The following is a 13,345-nucleotide window of genomic DNA, read 5'->3' as shown; positions in this document are numbered from 1 at the left end:
CCTCTGTTCTGGTATAACTGGATCTCAGTGCTGCCTTTGACACAGTTGATCATAACATTCTACTCAGCAGATTGGAAAAGTGGCTGGGACTTAGCAGCACTGTGCTTCAATGGTTCAAATCTTACTTGCAAGGCAGGGCCTTTTTTGTGTCAATTGGAAACCCTGAGTCTGAGAGAACCAAGATCACATGTGGGGTTCCTCAAGGGTCTATTCTCGGACTGCTTCTATTCAACATCTATATGCTACCCCTAGCTCAGATACAACATTTCCTACCATACTTATGCCGATGACACACAACTCTATATTTCAGTGTCATCACATGACAACGGTACCCTACTCTCATTGAGTCAAATTGGTCTGATTCACAGCATGAATCGGCACAGATTACTTTTGTAATACTGTATTCGACCTGGTATTTGTACATTTGGACCGTATAAACGTAATTCTTGCCATTGTAAGAATGAGATGTGTACCTGTTGCACTCTACTGCCCTTACTTTTTAACAACTTGTGCTTTTTATTATTTTACCCCTTTTTCTTATCATTTTATTTGTTATTTACTGCTTAATTGTGTCTTGCTGCTTTTAATGTTGATGTTAAGCACTTTCACCACCTTGTGTTGAATTGTGCTATTCAAAAAAACTTGCCTTGCCTTGCTGCTGTAGCCTACGACACAAACCAAATCTAAAATAATTAAATAATGCTCTAGAAAGTAGCTAATATCAACCTAAATCAACATTCTTTTTTTTTTACCATTGCTGGACTCGTTAGTTATGCCGAAGTTGTAATATCCAACATTCCGGGTAACAGTGAAGGCACCACACTAAACAACGTGAGAACGTGCTGCTCTTTTGTTTTCGTAACATTCTTATCTGTCAGCAGGATATTGAATAAAATGGGCCGAAGTTCAAGTAACGTGTTTAGGAAATAAAAGTCACATTGACCTTTGAATCAGTTTGATCAGTTTACTTAATCTTCCAAGCCATTCAGCAGATCAATAAATCAATACTTTAGTACAACTAACTTAGTTGACCTCTTCTTTTAAGCGCTTAAACATTTTCTTAAGTCCTTGTTGAGTCGCATTTTGTAATAATGGTGCATTTTCTAATAAACGTCCAAAATGTAATAACTTTGTCATTTCATTTTGTAATAAAGCCGCATTTAGTAATAAACTGCCCCAACGCATTTTGTAATACATTTTGCTGCATTATGTAATAAGTTATTACATTTTAAGAAGATTATTACAAAATGCACTTGCAACTTTTTTATTCTCTAAAAAATGTAATAACATCGTGCATTATGTAATAACAATTCTAAAGCATAGTTTATTTGTTTGTTATTGGCCTATATAATTCCAAACTTCAAATAGGCAACTAAAGTTATATTTGGAGTATTATACATAGATTTATTGGGCTACATAGCTCTAAGGGAAATTGCAAACAACAAAAAAACAACAAAAGTCACTCTTGTATAAATTAATTGTTAAACAAACAATAATATGTATTATTACATAATGCACAATGTTATTACAATAAAAAAGTTGCAAGTGCATTTTGTAATAATCTTCTCAAAGTGCAATAACTTATTACATAATGTGGAAAATTTATTACAAAATGCGTTGGGGCATTTATTACAAAATGCGGCTTTATTACAAAATGAAATGAAAAAGTTATTACATTTTGGACGTTTATTACAAAATGTGGCACAACAGTCCTTCTCAGTCAGTTCTTTTATGTTTATTTTGACAGTTTTAGGAAGCGTTGGCACAAACCAACCTCAGTGTTATCAAAGTACATGAAAAAAAGAGGTACAGCAGGATGTAATAAGGACTTATCTCATAAAAAAAAAAATACAAAAATACTCCAAATAGAGCGTGAAAAATATTTATAACATAACTACATCTGGCAGGTGGATAATCTTGTGTACAAGAGTATTTATGTGTATATTTCCTTGGACCGTTGGTGTCAGCTGAGCAAGGCAGGGGCCGGGGCTTCGCCCTGAGAGCCTGGGGCGGCGGCAGCGGCCTTGGCCTTGGGCTTGGGCTTGGGCTTGGGCTTGGTCTTGGTCTTCCACGGCTCCAGCACCAGCGAGTAGCCCGGCTTGACGCGGGGCAGCGCCAGCCGCAGCTTCAGCAGCATGTTGGCGTTGGTGAGCAAGGCTTCGTCCAGCTGCGGCGACGGGTTGTTCAGCACCAGCTTCTGGTACAGGATCTCGCAGCGGATCATCTCGCTCCGCTCGGCCCGCGACATCTCCTCGAAGCGCAGCAGCATCTTGTCCAGGTCCTGCTGCGACTTGCACGGCCCGCCGTTCCTGTCGACCGCCGCCACCACGTAGTCGCGGTCCGTGTCCTCCACGACCTGCGCGAGGACCGCCCTCCTCCGCCCGGGGGACAGCTCCTCGCTGGACTGCTCCTCGCCGGACTGCTCCCCCCCCGAACTCTCGGAGGACGGGTTCCCGGCGGCGGCTGCGGGGGCTAGCTTGTCCGGCCGGCGCTGGTTGTACGGGTACGAGTGTCCGAAGGGATACTCGGCCATGAGCACGGAGAAGGTGCAGCTGACCAGCCGCAGGCTGACCTCCGTCGGGAGGGTCTGGGCGAAGGCCCCGCCGGGCAGGAAGGCCATGAGGTGCTCCTCGGCGGCGGCGGCGATGGCCCTGACCGTCTGGGCCAGACAGGCCCGGATCAGGTCGCGGTTAGCGTGCCAGCGGCCGCAGTAGTGGAAGACGCCGTGGAAGGTGCGCTCCTGCAGCGGGAACTGCAGGAAGACGTTGGCGTTAGCGGCGTCGCCCTCGGGCTCCAGCAGCGCCGCCGGGTCCTTGGCCCAGTCCAGGAAGCGCTGGTGCAGGTGCAGCAGGTAGCGGGGGAAGAGCGCGTACTCGCCGCCGCTCTTCAGCAGCTGCCAGAACGGCCCCAGCACCTTGACGTAGACGAGGGCGAGGACGCAGACCAGGCTCTGGATCACCGGGTCGTTAGCGTCGGCGTCCAGGCTCTGCAGCACCACGTTGGGGCAGCGGTCGTTGCTCATGGCCAGCAGGTCCGACACGAACAGCGCCACCTCCTGGTGGTGGTGCGTGAGGCCGGCCGCCGCCTCGAAGTAGTTGATGAAGCGGTTGGACTGGTTGGCGGCGAGCCGCGACGGGTTGCCCTTCTCTTCGCAGAAGGCCAGCCAGTGCCGCCGGTAGCTGTTCGTGGTGGCGCTGCGCGGGCTCAGCATGTCGCAGGCCATGTGGACGTAGCGCGCCGTAGCGCTCTCCGCCATGCTAACAAAGCCCTGGAACTCGGGCAGCTTGTCGCGGCCGAGCCGCTCGCCCGTCGCCCGGACGATCTCGTCCTCGACGGCGCGGAGCTGCTGCTCCACCGCCTCCCCCACCTCCACCAGGAAGCCGGCGATGGCGTTGAGGAAGACCACGGGGCTAGCTAGTGCCATGTCCCGCTGCACCTCCGCCAGCTTCTCCCCGAACTCCGCCATGGCCGGGTGCTCGCGGCACATCAGGGCGTAGTGGTTCCGGAGCAGGTCCTGCGCCACCTGGTGGAAAGTTGGAGGAACTGGTGTCATGGTCTGATCACTTTGACTACGTTTACAAGCAGTCAATAGAGGGTCTGCATTGACGTCACTTCCCCAATAGAAACGCCCCCTTACTCACACTGAGTGGCAAAAACAGCTGCAACTAGTGGAGAAGACGGGATAACAGCCGATTATGGGTTTAAATTAAAGGCAGTTGGACTTGACAGTGACCCGTACAGTTACCCCAAGAACCAGTGGCCCATGGACATTAATATTTGGCCACTAATCAAGTTTCCTGATGTTTATATGTACTTAATTTCTACGCCGGGGAAATACACGAAGCAAAGCTTCAAGGCAAACAAAAGTCTTGACGCTTGGTCCTACTTCAAGGCAGGATTTGTTGGTGAAATTAAAGTGATGAGGACACCGAACTTTATGATTTGACCGTTTAACGTTAGCTACCCAAAAATCCAACATTACCTGATACAAAATGGGAACTGCAAATCCACGTTTGGTGCCTGGAATCCAGTTGTTTCTGCAAATTGCAGCGATCCATTTGTCTCTCTCAAGCTTATTTTTCGGCAGTCTGTAAAACAATTCTTGCTAAATCTATGAGTACAGTCGATCGCACAACAGCTCTTTCCCATTTTAGATGTTTTCCAGTTGCTCAAACTGACGTAACCTGCTGTGAAGTCTCATCTGTGACGTCATGCGCATTTCCTCTATGACCCGGTTGTGCACGGCCATGTAAACACCAATAACCCCTTTGAATAACCGGAATATGCTCATATTTCGGTTTTTAAAAACCCGAAAATGACCCCTGGGTTACTCAGCTGAGCGGCTGAGTGGACTATTTAATCTCTCGTCTGCAGCCGTTGTAACCTGGTAAGTTACAAAGTTTTTTAACAAGCCATAACTCGTTTCCTTGGTAACACCTGAGGGTCTGACTAATACCTGGAACAATCACTACCGTGCCATAAGGTCCTTATGCAATAGACACAGTGTTGACTTCTCCAGTAACTAGGACGGACCTGAGATACGACTTAGCAACGGGAGATATTCTAGTCCACTCAGCTCCGCTCGGCTATGCTACAGTAACAAACAGTAAATATATTTGTTTTTAAAGAATCAAAGTCCACAGATAGTTTCCTAAATCATATTTACGTATTTCGTTATTCCTGCGGTAGCCGGCTCTTCTTCTCTGAATCTCCGTTGCCGTGGTTACCACCTGGCAGTTGATCCAGCGCAATGATATTAAAGATATCAGGCAATTTGACCGAACTTGTTTTCTAGGTGTACATTATCACTTTTAATGGACACATGCCAGCCAATCCGAATTGAGTATTCACGCAGACCTATATTACTATAGTGTTATTAATATATTATATTATGCATATATAACTCATGTGTGTGTGTGTGTGTGTGTGTGTGTGTGTATGTATTATTGTTGTTATTGTAGGTTTTATTATAAGTGTCATGCTAGGAATGTATGACTGTATGTATTTATTAGTGCTGGCCAACGATTAAAATTTTTTATCTTAATTAATCCATGATTTCTGTAATTAACTGCGATTAATCGCATATTTATTTCATATTTATTCACACATTTTGTGCTGTTCTAAATTACCTCAAGGTATTTTTTTTTAATGTTTTTAATACTGTTAACAACATGAGAAAGGGCAAATATGCTGCTTTATGCCAATGTTCAAAAAATATCCCCTTCTCCTAAGTGGGTTAAAAACAGGGGGATACAAAAACTGAATTACAAACAAATAAAGTGCACATGTAACGGAACGGGAGTAACTCAGCCATTTCCTCACCTGAATCCTCAGTGCGAATCGCAGTGTGCGTGCGCCCGTCTGTGCGAGTTTTATGTTTTATGTAAAGCGCTTTTCGTTGCATTTCTTATTTTGTAAGAAAAGCGCTTAACAAATGCAGTTTGATTTGATTTGACTCATCCTTTTTTGCAAGCTGCTATCCAGCGTTGTCTGATTTTGACGAGGGGGGGGGGGGGGGGATAGCAGCGCTGCGCTCTCTGGTATTTGAGACTCAACGTACTTCGGTGGTAATTCACTTCAAATCGATGGTACATGTAAATAACTTCAGTCTTGTCCAGCGAACCATCTGGCATCTTTTTGAAAGTGAACTTGCTGTTCAAAAGTCGCTTTTCATTCTCCATCTTTCAGTTCACCAGACTTTTCCTCGAACTACGGTTGCCGTCAAGCGCCTGAAATGATATGCACCTTTTTTTTTTTCTTTTTTTTTTTTTTTTTTAATCGCGTGCGTTAAAAAAAATTGTCGGCGTTAAGAGAAAGTTAAGTTAACGCGTCGTTAACGCACTAACTTGGACAGCCCTAGTATTTATGTATTAGATGTTATAATTTATGTAATATTTTATGTACTTTGACCCCAGGAAGATTAGTGGTCGCCAAGGCGGCAGCTAATGGGATAAACAACCAAACCAACCTGGCTGCAGGCCGCCGTGCGGCCGCCGTAGACGCTGGCCAGCTTCTGCAGCGACAGCATGGCGATGTCCAGCAGCGTCAGCGGCTCCGCCTTGTCGGCCGAGGCCTCGTCGCGGCTAGCAGCGGCGGCGTCGGCGTCCGCCTCGTCCGCCTCATCCGGTGGCTGGATCTCGCAGCTCTCCGGCTCCTGCTTGACCCGGACCCGCTCGTACGCCATGTCCCGCCTCGGCCGCTTCTTCACCACCACCTTCTCCTTGCGCTGCTGCAGCAGCTCGAAGGGCATGGCCAGCAGGTGCTCCATGGCGGCGTTGCGCCGGTGGCTCCTCGTCTCCTGGTTGCGGCAGTACAGCTTGATCTTCTTGATGCGCGGCTTCAGCAGCTTGTAGGCTTTCTGGAAGTCGCCGTTTGTGCAGAAGCCGGCGTCGAAGTTGCGCAGCCAGCGCACCAGGACGACGGGGGAGATCTTCTCCCGCGCCACGAAGCCGCTGAGCTCCAGCATCAGGCCGTTGGTGACCTCCAGCAGCCGCGCCCGCTCCGAGAAGTCACGCAGCTCCAGCAGGTGCTGCCGCTCCACGCCGATGCTGTCGCAGATGGGCCCCACAAAGTCGAAGTTGACGTCCTGGTCCAGGAAGCTGCGGCGGGCGTCGCTGCCCAGGCTCAGCGTGGTGGCCGTGCCGCGCTCGATCAGGCACCGGAAGTCCGCCGACTGGTGCGCCGGGAACAGCTTCTTCAGCCACTCGATGACCGCCAGCCACGGGAAGTTGTTGTCCTCCCGCAGCAAACCCACCTGGATCAGGACCCGGTTCCTGCAGGAACCCTGGTCCAGATCCAGTCCCTCCCCAGACTGGGCGCCGACGAAGTCTGCAACCAGCTTCCAGTAGTAGTCGTCCCCTGGAAACAGAAACACCGGGGTCAGAGGTCAGAGGTCAGAGGTCAGGGACTAGTGTTTCTGTCAGACTGTTTCAGTTTTAGTTCTAGTCTAGTCTTTGGGTCCAGCTATCATTTTAGTTTTTATTAGTTTTAGTCACGTTCATTCTCCTTTTAGTCCTGTCAAATTTCAGTCGACCAAAAATCAGAGATTTTAGTCTTATTTTAGTCAGAATTGTCCATTTTAGTCTAGTTTTAGTAGACGAAAACTGATGACACTTTAGTCCCCATCTCGGATGGATGAATGGATGGATGGATGGATGGTGATGGATGGATGATGGATGGATGATGGATGGATGGATGAATGGTGATGGATGGATGAATGGTGATGGATGGATGAATGGTGATGGATGGATGAATGGTGATGGATGGAATGATGAATGGATGGATGAATGGTGATGGATGGATGGATGGATGATGGATGGATGGATGGATGATGGATGGATGGATGATGGATGGATGGATGATGGATGATGGATGGATGGATGATGGATGGATGGATGATGGATGGATGGATGATGGATGGATGAATGGTGATGGATGGATGATGAATGGATGAATGGTGATGGATGGATGATGGATGGATGAATGGTGATGGATGGATGGATGGATGGATGGATGATGAATGGATGATGGATGATGGATGGAAGGATGATGGATGGATGATGGATGGATGATGGATGGATGGATGGATGAATGGTGATGGATGGATGATGGATGGATGAATGGTGATGGATGGATGGATGGATGATGGATGGAAGGATGATGGATGGATGATGGATGGATGGATAGATGGATGGATGATGGATGAATGGTGATGGATGGAATGATGAATGGATGGATAGATGGATGGATGATGGATGGATGAATGGTGATGGATGGATGGATGGATGAATGGTGATGGATGGATGATGAATGGATGAATGGTGATGGATGGATGAATGGTGATGGATGGATGATGAATGGATGGATAGATGGATGGATGATGGATGGATGAATGGTGATGGATGGATGGACTGATGATGGATGGAAGGATGATGGATGGATGATGGATGGATGGATGGATGGATGGATGATGGATGGATGATGAATGGATGAATGGTGATGGATGGATGAATGGTGATGGATGGATGAATGGTGATGGATGGATGGATGATGGATGGATGGTGATGGATGGATGATGGATGGATGGATGGATGGATGGATGATGGATGGATGGATGGTGATGGATGGATGAATGGTGATGGATGGATGAATGGTGATGGATGGATGGATGGATGATGGATGGAAGGATGATGGATGGATGATGGATGGATGGATGGATGGATGATGAATGGATGAATGGTGATGGATGGATGATGAATGGATGAATGGTGATGGATGGATGGATGATGGATGGATGGTGATGGATGGATGATGGATGGATGGATGATGGATGGATGATGAATGGATGGATGATGGATGGATGGATGGATGGATGGATGATGGATGGATGAATGGTGATGGATGGATGGATGATGGATGGATGGATGGATGATGGATGGATGGATGGATGATGGATGGATGAATGGTGATGGATGGATGGATGGTTGATGGATGGATGGATGATGGATGGATGATGAATGGATGAATGGTGATGGATGGATGGATGGATGGATGGATGGATGGATGGATGGATGGTGATGGATGGATGAATGGATGGATGGATGATGGATGGATGGATGGATGGATGGATGGATGGATGGATGGATGGATGGATCAATGGAGTCGGCTGAGTAGGTTCTAGTGGTTCTAGCGCCATTAGATTAAACTTTTATGACAAAACATTCAAACTTACTCAGATCAGTTTCGGTTACAACCGCTTCTCCACAAAGAGAAAAATCTTGTCCCTCGTCCATCGTGGGCTGTTTAAGAAAGATGTAAAAGTTAACCTTCAGTCTTCAGCTCGTAAACATGCGTCCAGCAGAATCTGGGACGAGTAAGTCGGTTCTGTCCTAATTACAACATCAATCTTTCTACATTAATAAAAAAAAAAAGGCTCAACTCGTATGGAGCCAAATCAGGGCCAAAAGTTTTGCTAATTTGAAAATAAAATTTGAACCTGAAAATTTTTTTTTACAGTTTCAGTTTTATTTTTTTCAGTATCAGATCTTTTTTTCAGTTTCAAATCTTTTTATTTCAGTTTCAAATCTTTTTTTCAGTTACAAATCTTTTTTTTTCAGTTTCACGTCTTTTTTTTTCAGTTTCACATCTTTTTTTTTCAGGTTCAGACTTTTGGCCTGGATCTGGCGTGGGGGGCGTGGCATCAACTGAGAGGGGCGTGGCATCATGAGTGACAGCAGAACAGAGAAGGCGGGGGACGTTCTTCAGTCATGTTGCCTTCAGGAATCGTAGGTTGCAGAAGTTATCAGTAGAAGTTTGATTCAACACTATACACCATATTCACGTGATTGGCAGTGGAAAAAACTGATATTAGTGACACATTTCTGTTTGAAAGGCTATTTTAGACCGTACTTGGCACCAATCGCAGTATAAAAGCAATAATCTATGCCAGACTGTACAGTTCAACAGCCACACTTTAAAGTTTGACATTTCCCACTTCCACATACTACCAAGTACGGTCTAAAACAGCTTTTTAAACAGAAATGTGTCACTAATATCAGTTTTTTCCACTGCCAATCACGTGAATATGGTGTATATACAGTGTTGAATCATACTTCTACTGATAACTTCTGCAACCTACGATTCCTGAAGGCAACATGACTGAGGAAGGTCCCCCGCCTTCTCTGTTCTGCTGTCACTCATGATGCCATGCCCCTCTCAGTTGATGCCACGCCCCCCACGCCAGATCCGGGCCAAAAGTCTGAACCTGAAAAAAAAATTTGTAACTGAAAAAAAAAGAAGTGAAACTGAAAAAAAAAGATTTGTAACTGAAAAAAAGATTTGAAACTGAAATAAAAAGATTTGAAACTGAAAAAAAGATCTGATACTGAAAAAAATAAAACTGAAACTGTAAAAAAAAAAATTTCAGGTTCAAATTTTATTTTCAAATTAGCAAAACTTTTGGCCCTGATTTGGCTCCATAAACTCGTTTTCTATCTAAAAACATCTGATTACAAGTAACTTAAGTAAAAGTAAAAAACCTTAATTTTGTTGGTGGTCAGCTGCTGAGAGGAAGATCGTCGGTCCTTCAAACACAAACATTTTATTCTTTAAGCCAGAAAAGAAGTAAGACTACAGTCTAAAAAGCACATTGCTGCCTTAGTTTATGACACAGTTGCACGTTTATTTGCCTATTTGTTTACATGTCTGCTGGGTATTCTAAGTTTCATTTGAATTTAAATTTATGTTTAAATTTGCACTATTTTTACTAGTTATAGTCAATAGTTGAACTATTATTACTTGATTGTTCAAGCTACCTGCAAGAGAACGGCTCTGTTTAAGAGCTAAATGATGAAATAAGGCAAATAAAATAAAAATAGGGGACAACCTGGATCTGTTTGTTGCTGCATTTGTTGATTTCTTCAATGGCCACGGTTACATGATGTTTTTTAATTCTGAATTAATTATTCCGAATTAAATAATTCCAAATTAAACTATTTTCCTTCGAGTTTACATGGAAATAGTAATTCCGAATTGAGATTTACATGGAAAACACATTTGATCGGCTTTATCCAATTCCGCTTAAGCTCTGGGGTTGGGAAGGGTAAACGCACTCAATCAGTGCGTTTACATGGGAAGTTTAATTCCTCTTTAATTCAGAATTAAAATTTAATCCGATTTAAAATGAGTAAAAATTACCACCTAATTCCGATTCTGAAAATGGCATTTCCGAATTAAACTTAATTCCGAAGTAAGTGGCTGGTTTATTCCGATTTTAAATCTGAATAGAATAATTCCACGATCATGTATACACTCATTCTGCTTTAAATTAATTCCAGTCTTTCTGCGCTGCTCATTCCCTTGCCCGTCTGTATCCATGACGCTTATATTCCACGCTGGGCTAGTTTTACAAACAAAGTTTCAAGATGGCAGCACGCAGTAAACGGTGGTCAAGACCAGAGACCATTTATTTAATAAATAGCTTGGAGGACCTAGAAATAATTAAAAGAACAGATGGCAGGAAACATAAAAATTGTGAGCTTTTCAAAGTTGTAGCGGCTAAGTTTGTTTTTCTTCCGGGTAGACGTAACTTCCGTCCGCCCCCTATCCAATCAGAACCTTCCCAACCCCCAGACCTTAAGCAGAATTGGATAAAGCCGATCAAACGTGTTTTCCATGTAAACCTCAGTTCCGAATTACTATTTCCATGTAAACTCGAAGGATAATAGTTTAATTCGGAATTATTTAATTCGGAATAATTAATTCAGAATTAAACATCATGTAACCGTGGCCAATGAGTTATGAAAGCATCGGATCGGGAATCGGTATCGGCAGATACTCAAAATCAAATGACCTCAAAATCGGATCGAGGCCAGAAACACCTGATCAGGACGTCCTTAGCTATAATAAATGTAAGTATTGTATTACTTATTCAATGCGCCGCACAAATAGAATGGAAAAGGGTTGTGACATTAAACCAAGGACACTCAAAAACTCTCAAAGCAACATAATCAAACATATATTATCATTGTCAGCATACTTTTGAGTATCCAGCGATCCTGCAGGGAAGCGTCTCCTCTCTGCATCAGCAGACACCAACACAAACGTCTGAAGCTCCTTTCCTGCAAAAGCAGAACATCAAACATGTTTTACTCTGAGGTCATTTCAACAATGGGGGCATCTTTTTATCCACATTCTCCCTCCGTATCGCCGGAACTCTCGTATCTCGTCCTGCCAGACCTTGTTTCTCCGAAATAAAGAAGAAGATCTCAACTTTGAATGGACAGGAACATCCTTATTGTTGGGCAAATTATTGCGGCTGGGAAAAAACTCAGCAGAAAACGAAGCCAAGCCAATCTTTAGTGTTATAGCACAACTACATCATATATATGAGGCCAGAAGCAGCTGAAGAATCTGAAACTAGATTTTGTCACATTTGGATTGACCAGCTACGTCATATCGTGATGCCGAGAGACGTACAAACAACAAGTGTTTCCATTACACTTTTGCAAAGAACTGGACTATCGACATCGGAAAAACCACCTCATAAAAATGCAAAAAGGTTTTTTTTTTGGTGATATTCAACTGTTACTTTTCTATTACAAGGTTTTTATTTTGGTGATATTCAACAGTTACTTTTCTATTGCAAGGTTTTTTTTTGGTGATATTCAACTGTTACTTTTCTATTACAAGGTTTTTATTTTGGTGATATTCAACAGTTACTTTTCTATTGCAAGGTTTTTTTCTGATATTCATCAGCTACTTTTCTATTACAAGGTTGTTTTTTAATATTCAGTTACTTTTCTATTACAAGGTTTTTTGTGATATTCATCAGCTACTTTTCTATTGCAAAGTTTTTGTTGTGATATTCAACAGTTACTTTTTCTATTACAAGGTTTTTTTTTTAATATTCACCAGTTACTTTTCTATTACAGGGTTTTTTTTCTGATATTCAACAGTTATTTTTCTAGGTTTGGTACAAGTTTAGTGTTAATGTAAACCCGATTAGTAACCAGTACACCTAATAAAAAGAGTGTAAGAGTTTGTTAATGTTTTTTTTTTTGGGGGGGGGGGGGGACTTCTCTTTCCCACAGGTTAATTACTTTAAGTTGAGAGACTTTAACACGGAGTTGAATGGAGATTGACTCACTTTTGCTGCCAGCCTTTTAAAAGCTGCAACATTTATAAAGGGGGCTCGCCATAAATCAGGTCATTTGTCTCGCGAGATCTGTAAACGAAATATCGTACTGTTAAGTATGTTGCTGTTAGTATTACAAACATTCAATATTATGCAGCATAAACACTTTAAAATCGCATAAACACAGCAAGCCAACACATTTATCTGCGTTCACAGGCTGCACCTACTAACATTATTAACTTGACACAATAAAAGCATCATTGGAACGAGGTTGTTACAAAGAGCACACTAAATCAACCCGAGCCTCTTAAACAACCTAGAAAACAAGTGACATTGCAATCAGTCCGGGTTTTTAGGATAATTAGAGTGTGAAGTCTTACTGATCATGCACGCTATTGTTAGCCCTGTTAGCAGCTCGGTTCCGTTAAGGCGCCACTTTAACACAAGAAAGTGCAACGAAATTAGCAACAACGGTGGATAACACGCGTTTAACAAAGTCCCCTCGATAATAACAACATGAATACGGAGGAAGCAAGTTTTACTGTTGTGTTTTTTTTACCCAGAAATGAGGATTTCACCTCTGGAGCAACTTCACAACAACACACGTGGAGAACCGGCGCTGCTCGCTGATTGGTCCGTTTCGCGAGGGGCGGGGCTTGTGTGGAAGCCTCAGCCAATCACAGGGCGGGAAGTGCATTGTGGGTCTGCGAG

General features: G+C 43.9%; 1 protein-coding gene across 3 annotated transcripts; it reads right to left on the bottom strand.

Annotated features, from left to right (window-relative positions):
* Positions 1–1,310: 1,310 nt before the first annotated feature.
* LOC133460617 (uncharacterized) lies at positions 1,311–13,259 on the bottom strand. Of its 3 annotated transcripts, none has more exons than XM_061741284.1 (5): positions 13,194–13,259; positions 11,537–11,618; positions 8,732–8,798; positions 5,969–6,858; positions 1,311–3,523 (listed from the first exon to the last, which is right to left on the bottom strand). In XM_061741284.1, exons 3-5 carry the CDS (start codon positions 8,790–8,792, stop codon positions 1,964–1,966), a joined length of 2,511 nt encoding a protein of 836 aa, XP_061597268.1. In that variant the 5' UTR covers positions 8,793–8,798; positions 11,537–11,618; positions 13,194–13,259; the 3' UTR covers positions 1,311–1,963. The 3 variants fall into 3 exon arrangements, with proteins under 3 accessions (XP_061597268.1, XP_061597270.1, XP_061597269.1); XM_061741286.1 differs by lacking the exon at positions 13,194–13,259 and adding an exon at positions 13,015–13,140; XM_061741285.1 differs by lacking the exon at positions 13,194–13,259 and having other exon boundaries at positions 11,537–11,777.
* Between the last annotated feature and the right edge of the window lie 86 nt (positions 13,260–13,345).

This window comes from Cololabis saira, chromosome 15, assembly GCF_033807715.1.
Source record: "Cololabis saira isolate AMF1-May2022 chromosome 15, fColSai1.1, whole genome shotgun sequence".
NCBI lineage: Eukaryota > Metazoa > Chordata > Actinopteri > Beloniformes > Belonidae > Cololabis > Cololabis saira.
The sequence above is the reverse complement of the archived record's forward strand: the minus strand, read 5'-3'. Positions and strand labels throughout refer to the sequence as shown.